General features: G+C 38.0%; 1 protein-coding gene across 1 annotated transcript in view; it reads right to left on the bottom strand.

The window, feature by feature from the left end:
• Positions 1 to 4,272: 4,272 nt before the first annotated feature.
• Positions 4,273 to 10,987, bottom strand: part of LOC129274870 (adenylate cyclase type 5-like) — a 28,944-nt gene continuing 22,229 nt past the window's right edge. The window contains exon 2 of the mRNA XM_054911609.2: positions 4,273 to 5,426. Within this exon, the coding sequence (XP_054767584.2) occupies positions 4,273 to 5,391 (1,119 nt within the window). The 5' untranslated portion in view covers positions 5,392 to 5,426. The remainder of the gene's footprint in view (positions 5,427 to 10,987) is intronic.

Genomic DNA, 10,987 nt, shown 5'->3' with positions numbered 1-10,987 from the left:
ATGTACTTGTCGTATCCCAAATGTCAGCCCATGCACGTAGATCTACGTTCTCTAAACATGCATCTCAAGAATCACAACATTTAGATGTGTGATTACCAAGTGTGAACAGCAGAGCATCATCAATTCATGTGGACGCTTGCTAGAGTGTAATAATCAATATTAATCATCCTCTCCAACAACTTTGCAATTTAGCTCGGGGGAAAGCCCAAACAAACCACGATCTTTATCACTGCCTTGCAACGTAGGAGTATTTGGCAAGCACTTCGGTTTGGCAATAGTGAGTAATTTGTGCTCATAGTGGTGTCTAAAGTGAAAATGCAAACAATACATAGGGTAAGGGTGCATTGGAATGGCAAACAAAGGGGGCATCTTTTACTGGGTAAGCTAATGGTAGGTAATTGCATTCAAATGATTGTGGAATTCATCACAGGTAGGATTTGAATGTCAACAGGGTGGATGTATATTTATAAAGTGATCAATGGCTCTTCTTTCTCTTGATCGATTCTCTAGATTTTTTTAGTTTCTTCTTTCTGTCCTCTCCCCTTTTCTTTTTTTTCTATACTCCTTCCCCGGCCCTTTCCCTCTCCTCCACCCCTCCCTCACTCTCCCCTCCCTCTCCCCTGCCATCCCCGCCCTCCCTCATTGCTCCCCCTCCTCCTTTCCTCCCCTCCTCTCATCCCCTCCTCAATCCATCCCTTCTTACTCTCTCTCTCTTCTGTCCCACCTTCCTCTCTCCCTCCCCTCCTCAGTCACCCCCTCCCCTCCTCAGTCACCCCCCCTCCTCACTCCCTCCCTTTTCCCTCCCTCCCCTCCTCCATCCCTCCTTCCTCTCTACCTACTCTCCACAATCCATCCTTTTTCTCTCCCTCTCCCTCTACTTTCAATCCCTTCCTTCCTCCCTCCCAACCTCCCTTCTCCATCCTTCCCTTCCTCTCTCCCTCCCTTCCTCCATCTCTCCCTTGTCACTCCCTCCCCTCATCAACCCCTTCCCTCTCCTACCTAGTCTGCTGTGTAAACCCTTCACTCGAGTTAAGGGTCTGAATGTGAAGCCTAAACAAAGTTTCAATCAGGGTGTGTGCCTATCCTACCTAGATGTACTTCCCACCCCCCCCCCCCTCCTCACCGTTTCTCTTCATCTACATCAATTAATTCAATCCATCCTTTAATTTCTAAAAGAAAAAAAACAGTCATCAAAACAACTCTCAACCCACTCAGATGCAGTGATGAAGCCTCCATGTGTATACTTTCCAAAACATATTTCGCTTCATAATATCTGTGATATGATTGCTCCAGGCAAGCTCTGATTTTGTTATCCAACCCAGGTTGTTTTCATTTTTCTCTGAAAATCAGGGAAAGTATGCTTTCTACGTTGAAACTGAAAAAAAAAGAGAGTAAGAGACCCTCTAACTTGTACACATCTGCATGAAATCTGATACACCTGTATGTTTCCTGTATCACACTCTCTTTCCCTCCCTCTCTCCTTTTCTCTCTCCCTCTCTCTCTCTCAATCCCTTCCCCCTCGCTCTCTTTTCCTCTACCTCTCCCCTTTTCTTGCTCTATCACCCTTTTTACAATCTGTTCTATCATTACAACCAAACAGGAATACTTGCATAAAAGGGTAGATATTATTGAAATACTCATAAATATTCAGAATCAAAATGAGTTATGATTCATAAATTTGCTATTCTATGATATATCCTGTGATGTTGTATCAGTAATATCAATGATGATAATGAAATGCATCAATCTCTCCTATCTACTCTCCAGAGTGCCCAGGGTGATAATTATTACTATTACCCCGGTTTTACCCCCAGCCACTATCTCAGTGGACAAGCATCATATAAACTATAAAATTGAGGGGGGGGGGGGTAATATGCATTTACGCATCTCAAGGTGAATGTAAGGAAAAGTGAAAAAAAGGAAAGAAATAGGTACATTACTTTTAAGAACTCAAGACCGTGTTAAAACGACTTACATGTATTTTGAATGAATTGTTTGATAAAAAACTTCAGTAAAATACAAGTAAAAAATTAGGTCACTGTTAAAAAGCCTTTCAATCACCTTATGTACAGTGCGTCCCAGAAAAAATGAAACCGGGATTTATCGATGATTTATCATAACTTAATCACAAAAACAATAGACAAGTGACCTACCATTGTAAAGCTTAGAATCTCCTCTTTCATCTGAAATTACTTTAATTATTTCTCATTCACGCATGAGTGAGCAAAAACAATTTGAAGAGGGAATACCAAAAAGTCACTTGGCGGGCTTTATCTGGGTTTCAAAAAGAAAACCACATTTTAAAAAAGTTCAATATCTGCTCTTTAATTTGATACCTCAATTACAAGAAATGGTCAAGAAATAATAAAGTTCTGGTTATTTGAAATAAAGCTTGAATTTCAATAATTTCATAAAATGAAGAGGTTTTACAGGCTAGTGTTCCGAGTCACTCGACACTCCGTTTTGTTGACGATCAGCCATGCATTAAGTCTTTTGTTAACCGTGCGATAGCTTCTGTGGGAAACCGGTGAAAACACGTTTATTTAACGAAATTATGGAAATACAAGCATTGTTTCGAGGGAACAGAACTTTTTTACTTCTTGACCATTTTCTGTGATTGAGGTATCAAATAAAAGAGCATATTGCACTTTTTAGGCATGTGATTTTCTTTTTGAAATTCAGATACCCCCCGCCAAATGAGTTTTTCGGTATCCTTTCTTCAAATTGTATTTGCTCACTCATGCGTGGATAAGGAATAATCTAAGTAATTTCAGATGAAAGAGGAGATTCTAAGCTTTACAATGGTAGGTCACTTGTCTATTTCATTTGTGATTAGGTTATGATAAATTATCGATAAATCTCGGTTTCTTTTTTTCTGGGACGCACTGTATATATCTCTTTGTTTTCAAAATTAATAAGTATATTTCAATAACAGGTTTCCTCCTGTTTTGTATTATTTGGGTCTTGTATTGCGATGTGATTACAAATTCCCTACACTATCAGAGGGGATTAACCAACTTTTTCCAAATTAGTGGGCATATATCCTACCAGAATAATACAATTTCTGTGGATATTAATAGAAATGTTTTTCAAATTAAAAAAAAATACTTGTTTCCTTGGTAACACAGTGGTAAACCCTAACCTTCAAAAAAGACAAACAACTTTTGTCTCAATGAATTTCAAAACGCTGTGTGGGTTCGCTCATTTTCTGAACTCTGGTTTAATTTTAGAGAAAATTAAATCTCTGCTGAAATTCACTCACCAATAGCTTTATAGTGGCTAAAACTAGTGTCATCATTCCCAATTCCAGACAGTATTCAATACTTTTAATGTCACATTATAGGCACTGATGAAGTGATCATCTTTAGTTTGGTGTTAGGCTCACATTGGCTATTAATATTCAAGTGCCGTATCTATACCAATGGAACATTACACCAGACTCAAATGATTTTAGCCCCTAAAATGCTTAAAGGTCAAGTCCACCCCAGAAAATTATTGAATTAAATCCATAGAGAAAAATCAAACAAACATAACGCTGCAAATTTCATCGAAATCGGATGTAAAATAAGAAAGTTATGACATTTTTAAGTTTCGCTTATTTTTCACAAAACAACTCAGCGATATGCAAATGAGAGAGTCGATGATGTCCATCACTCACTATTTCTTTTGTTTTTTATTGTTTGAATAATACAATATTTCAATTTTTACAAATTCGACAATAAGGACCAACTTAACTTAACCATAAACTGTTAAAATAATGGTAATTCCACATGTTCAGGGAGAAATAAAACTTTGTTTCACTTGACAAGGAGGAGAAAATTAGAATATTTTATATTTCATATAATAAAATACAAAAGAAATAGTGAGTGGGTGACGTCATCAGTCTGCCAATTTGCATACTGACCAGGATGTGCATATAACTGTTTTGTGAAATTAAGCGAAACTTTAAAATGTCATAACTTTCTTATTTTACATCCGATTTTGATGAAATTTTCAGTGTTTTGCTTGTTGGATTTTTCTCCTTTTTATCAAATCAATTTTTTGTTAGGGTGGACTTGTCCTTTAAAAGAACCCTGGGGGAAAGAAATTGCCCCATTAGTCCCCATTCAATGCAATATTAAAGCTTATCCCATATTGCATAGTTAGGTAGTAGGTTCTGAAAAGTAGCCTCCAAAAATAATTTTAGAAAAGGCCTGATCTATGTACTTAAAACAATGTTGCATTTACAACAGAGAAACCGACTCCAAACCCATAAAACTATTCCATTATGTTCTAAGGTTTGTCTACAGTCGGTTTTGTTGTTTGACTGCTAGACAGAGCTAAGAATGTGAGCCTTGGTATTCGTATAAGTGAGTGGAACCTATTAATGAAATATAAGTGGGATCTTACCTGCTTCCAAAGGAAAGCATCCTGTGGGTTTCTGCCAACAGTACAAGCCACATGAAGAACAGAATAAACCAATCCAAACATCACAGCAAGCCGCATCCGCACCGGCAGAAGCGTATAAATCAAATAGATGATAAACACAGTGGTCCAGACCCCCGCCGTCGCCGACCTGGGCTCGGTGTCGACGACGTCGATGATTACGATGGCTCCTAGAAGCGCTAATACCACATAGCACACAAAGCGTAATTGTCTGGGCGTGAAAGCACTCCGATTGCACAAGATACCTAGCACGATAAACACAATTTCAAAAAGTCCTAGAAAAGTTCCTTTAACCCATGACGTAAGACCCGCTCCGTAGTGAAACCCTAGAATAACGATAACAGTCAGTGCGATGAGACCAAGCAAACTTGATAAACTACTCTTGTTCAGGCTGAAGAAGTAGCGTTGATAGAGGTCCTCAAGGTGAGGCGATTTGAACTTTTTTGATTTGAAGACTTTGGTAAATCCTTTAATTGATTCCATACATGTGATATCCAACATTAAATCGGGCTCCCCATCCCGCGGCCTGCCGTTTACCTCTTGGAGTTCAACCGATCGCACCCGAACGTCCCCGTGCTGCCCAACCTCCGTTGTTTTCTTCTGCGGGACAACAGGCGTAACCCGCTTGTCCCGCGGCGGCTCGTCCCACGCCGACTTTCTGGACTGGGCGCTTCGCGTCGAGGTGCTACTGCTGGGCCTGTTGGGAGGGTGATGGTAGGAGGCAGCATGGTGGTGGTTGTTTTCTGTAGGCATGGTGTGTGGAGGATCAACCTGGAAGTTGGCGTGAGCGGGACCCAGATGAGCCTCTTCCTCCTGCCGGAGTTCTGTTTGACTGTGAGAGGAGGTAACGAGTGCTCTCTCATCTTCCTTCTTCTCAAGCTCTTTCTTCTCCCAGGCTGAGCGGCGGAGGCTGACGGAGGAGCCCAGCGCTGATTGGCCGATTCCTGGATGAGCTTCACTCGACATGGTGGGACAGCGCTCTCACCGATTGGTTGATTGGTCTGTAATGAAACAAGCAGAACCCCCAAGGGGCTTATGAGTACTCATTCCATTAAGGTCGTCTTACACTCAATCACTGCAATATAAACTCACACAGTCATTATAACATGTTCAAAAAACAAATCACTTCCCTTTCTCAGTTTCTAAAACCCCTCTTCCTTTACATCAATGCATTCCGATACACAAGGCTGAATTAACACACAGGAAAAGCATAGTTATTTGAAATATTGCATGCTCCTTCAACAAACTATATAACTTTTTATACAAAGAACAAAACTATATCAATATTGATGAAGATTTTTCTTTGTTTATTTTCATGGACAATGAACTGTAAAAAGATTGGAACGTCTGAATTAATTAAGGAAGGAAGATTCTTCAAAAGCTGTCTGGAAGTTATGTATACACTATACAATATATTCACATTATCACAAGTTAACGAATACAAGATATGGGAGAGACAAATAATGATAAAAAAATAGACATATATACAGAAAAAGAGTAAGATAAAGGGAAGAGGAGAGTAGAGGCAGAAAAACAAAATTAATGAGGGATAGAGAGCAAACAATATTTGATGAGGACAGGGGAAGCGAAATGAAAATTAAGAAAAGATGCAGAAAACAAGTGAGGGGACGTAATGAAGAAAAGGGGGATGTTAAGTTGAAGAGAAAGGGAAAGAGAGACACAAGACAGGGCAAGAGATAATGGGACAATTGATGGGTAGATGGGATGAAAGAATTGGAGGAGAAATAGATAAAGAAAAATAGTCAGACAGGCATACAGATAAAGAGATTTCAGGAGGAGGAGAAAGTGAAAGAGATTCAATGAGAATAGGGGAACTGAGATGAATGGGAATAGATGGATGCAAGAAGCAAAGGAGAGGATGTAATGAAAAAGTAACTTGGAATATTCTGGTTGGCAGAGGCATACTGATGTTGCAACAACTGTTTTTTTTTCATGCTTTGAATGAAACACGCAATAAACCCAACAAAGGAAGAGCCGCATACACAAAGTAAAAAAAAAAATGGAGTAAAGATGAAAAGATAGAAAGGGGAGACAGGTGAGGAGAGAATGAAAGAATGGAGAAAGAGATGGGGAGATGGACTGGAGAATGATGAGAGGAGGATGATAGTGGGATGAAAATTAAAGGGCCAAAAAGGATAGAAAGATGCAGTAAGAGTTTGGAGATGGAAGGCACAAGGAAATGGAAGAAAAGGAGGATGAGAGATGGAAATAAAGATGAATGTGAATTATAAATACAAAAGGTGAATGAAAGGGGTTACAGATGAAAGAGAAATGAGCAAAATTTTGATTTCAAGAAAAAAGGAGGAAAGATAGAAGGGGAAAAGGAGAGAAGAGGAAGGGGAGAGTTGAGATAAAGGGAGAAGAGACTGATGAGCACTGAGGGATGGAAGGTAGAGATGTGAGTGACATGAAAGGGATAGACTAAGGAGGAAAGGGTTAAAAATAAACAAGAGAGAGAAAGAGAGGGAAAGGGAATGGAGGGAAGGAAATTTACAGAAATAGAGAATGCAAAAGAAGTAGGGAAGAAAAGATAGATGGTGAGGGGCAAAGGGAGAAAAGAGAGGGGAGTGAAAGAGGAGAAGGGTAAAGAGGGGGATGGATGAGGGGGGAGGATAACAAACTGGAAGAGAGGACAAGGGGAAAAGTGATGGGAGGATAAATGCAAAGGGAGCGATCAATGGCTGAAGAAGAATTAGTGAAAGAGAGAATGGACAAAGGGGGAGAGATTTTTTTAAAGAAAAAAGAAAAGAAATGAGCAATCAAGACCTTTGTGGAAATATTAGAGGGGACAGAATGGAGAAATTGAAAGGAAACTTTCATTTAAAAAATGATAAGTTTATTTCAGTGAAAATGGGACAAATATTCGATCAGGGAGATGGTCGACTTTGCAACAGAAAATATAAACGGCGGTTTAAATATGCAGGATTTCTAAACAAATAAACCAATTATTCATACCTTTCAAAATAAGAGTGGTTTATATATACAGCAGAATAATCAGTTTAATCAATCATGAATTGTCTTACGTATATTTTTCCATGATGCATCGTAAATTTCAGAGTTAAGACTGCTCTAAATATACTACTTAAAAGCCACATAATAGGCAAATTGAACTGATGTTATAAAAGTGATGCAAAATTAATTCTAGTCCAAGTAGAATATTATTTTTGGTACAAAGAACAACAGGTATAAAGCCACTTCACTTTGTATAAGTTCCTACATCATCATGACATTATGTAATAACATGAGAAAATGCAAATTGGGAAATTACATCATCAACCCACCTGTTGCATATTCACGACAGCATGCAAATAGCTGTTTGCACAAAATATTTCAAAATTATAAAATTCAATAACATTATTACTTGTTATCAGAGTTTGATGACATTTACAGTGTGCACCTTATTGAATTTGACTATACTTGTTTGGATAATGATTTTTCAGCCCAGAGTGAGACCTTAAGACCATCTGACTCTGAACCCCTTCCATTCTGAGCTCCCCGCAAGAAAGTCCGTCACTATACATAAGTAATCTTTCCTTGCAGGAAGCCCCCCCCAAAAAACGAATGTGTCTCAACATTAATAATAATAGTATTTGAAATTTATATAGCGCATAATAGTCAAAAGACTCTCTATGCGCTTTACAAAATATATTTAATTACTAAATTATACATTAAATTTTATCTGAATTATACAATAAACCTAAACCTTAATCCTAAAATTAAGATCTTAGAATATATGTCCCTTTTCTTCAGCAAACTCTCCCCCTTTGTTCCAACCACTACACATCAATGCTCCGAGTATAAATAACAACTGAGACACGGTGCATATCTATGATGTTAAGTAAATATCAATCCGTGCTGAGCAGATTACAATGTATTGGTTTAGAATGGCGAAATCCATTTAACTAAGACATAGGTACATATTTGCACAGAATTATGAATAAACATCATCTTCCCCCAATCCGACAAGTGTTAGCCACACATCCTCGGACGATGCCTTCACTTCCTGTTGCCAAGGCAACTGCCTTCTTCCTCCTCCTGGATGCTTGCCAACCCAAGAGGGCGCAAGACGGTAATCGAGGAAAGGGATCATCACACTTTCGATTGTGCTGGTTTGTTCAAAGTGATGCAGTACAGAAGTGGATTTTGCAGTAAATTGTTGTAATAAGTTTCATTCATTTGTTTTAAGAGATGACTGATTGTTCTATGTATGCATGGCATGTGGTTACTGCTTCTTTTGTTGTTTTTTGGGGGGGAGGATTCAAAATCATTTTAGGGGTTTGCAGAAACATAAAGAATATATTCAATATATGTTTGATAGTTGTCGTTCAACTTTTTTTCCTCCTGTAAACTTGGGCCCTGTTTGCATAAAGCAAAACCATTACTAATATAGTCATTCAAATATTTTTTTTTTCCATAAATGATACATAAGGGCGCTGTTGTGCTGCTGCCATACCTCCTGAATTATATGTTGATTGTGATGTTTTTTGAGATTTTCTTCACTCTGACTTAGTGTCATGTGGTTTGGGTAGTTGTTGTCAACCTCCTGGACAAATTTGACAGCTGTTCATCATTCTGTATTGGAGTAATATCACTATGTTTTCTGCCCAATCTTGGACTGTTTTTCCCAGTGCAGCTCATCCGCCTACATCAGTCAGAAGTCAGAACGTCCCGGGCTTCGCTCGAGTACGGACATTACTCTACTCCATATTCCACGGACAAATACTAAAGCAGGTGACAATGCTTTTCAGACATGGGCCCCAAGACTCTGGAATGACCTTCCAAGATATATGCGACTTTCTCCTTCTTTGGAAGTATTTAAGAAACATCTCAAGACTCTGCTCTCTAATCAATAATATTTACATGTATTAGTTATTATAATTTTCTATTGTGTAAAGCGCTGTGAAACGATGATATATTGTAAGAGCGCTATATAAATGAACATATTATTATTATTATTAATTAAAGTACCCAGTTATCCATTTTCTAAAATAATGATGTTGCTTTTCTGTCTTTTAAACACCCCATTCTTCAGTCACATGTAAAACGCATAGGACAGGGCAAACATCGTAGGGAAAAAGGCGAGTTTTCATTACATTCACAGCAGGATTAATTAAATGTTTGGCAATTACATGTTAACACTGCAAAGATATATTATGATCAGCAGATTTTACTCCGAGTTAGATTCAATTGTCCTGATTTTTGCTGTATTTTTGGTAATTCGTAAATGTTTGACCTCAAAAGGGGGATTCTCTGTGCAATTCTGTGTTCTTCCTGAATTCTGAAAATATATGTCTATTTTTCATAATGGGAAGAGGACTCTCAAATGTAAAACAAGTGGAACGCCTCTGGCAGTCTCGTCTGCATTACGCGATTCAATATAGCAGCAGTGCTGAATTTGAAAACAGCTATTAAATAATTATTCACAAAAGAATACTATGTCCATTGACCCAACATGACCTTTGACCATGATCATGTGACCTAAGACATGTGCAAAACAATCATTCATACTTGATTACCCTTATGTCTATGTTTCATGAACTACATGTGTAGATCCATACACTTTCTAAGTTATGATGCAAATTCAACAAATACCCCAAAACATGACCAAAGTTCATTGGCCCTAAATGACCTTTGATTTTGGTCATGTGACCAGAAACAAGCAGAAGATATTCAGGGATACATGGTCAATCTTATGTCCCAAGTTTCATGAACTAGATCTATAAACTTTAAAGTTATGATAATTCCAACAATACCCCCAACAATTTCAATGTTGACGACGCCGCCGTAGGAAAAGCGGCGCCTAGTCTCGCTCTGCTATGCAGGCGAGACAAAAAGCATATATGACAATTGTAAATAGTGAATATCTTGGAGTAAAAACCTAATTTTTCATTACATACAGTTCTGTAGAATGCAGAGAAAATGTTTAGCAATCACATGCATAACACTGCAAACATATATTATGACTGGCATATGATTGGCACATTCTCCTCCGAGTTACATGTAGCTTTAATAATTGTTCTGATTTTTGCTGTATTTTTTTGTAATTCGTACAAAAATGTTTGACCTGAAAAAAAAAGGATTCTCTGAAATTCTGTGTTCTTCTCGAATTCCACATTTTTCTATTTTCTATATCGTGTAAAACTGAGGGCATGCATTACATTAAACTGATATAGTTCAAAATTTTCCTGAACGTACAGAGCTAACACCATCTCGAGCAGCTTGAATCAGAAATTGTCACAATAGCAATGATATAGTTATGATGAATGAACAATAATACGGGTAATTGCCAGGGACTTTCGCAATCACCGTCATTAAACCAAAAATATCTTACAAAACACAAATTATGAAATCATACAAGGTCAATCATACAAGGTCAATTCTTCTGCAGCATGTAAAAAGGATAGGACTGCTGATTGAAACTTGTTCATGTTTCTAAATCAATTCAGGTGGATTTCATGTTAGTAGAGATGTATCAACCACAGGAGGGAGAGAGAAATAAATGAATTTGAACTAAACTTATCAATACATGTACTATAAACAT

This window comes from Lytechinus pictus, chromosome 13 (genome assembly GCF_037042905.1).
Source record: "Lytechinus pictus isolate F3 Inbred chromosome 13, Lp3.0, whole genome shotgun sequence".
NCBI classification, from domain to species: Eukaryota; Metazoa; Echinodermata; class Echinoidea; order Temnopleuroida; family Toxopneustidae; genus Lytechinus; species Lytechinus pictus.
The sequence above is the reverse complement of the archived record's forward strand: the minus strand, read 5'-3'. Positions and strand labels throughout refer to the sequence as shown.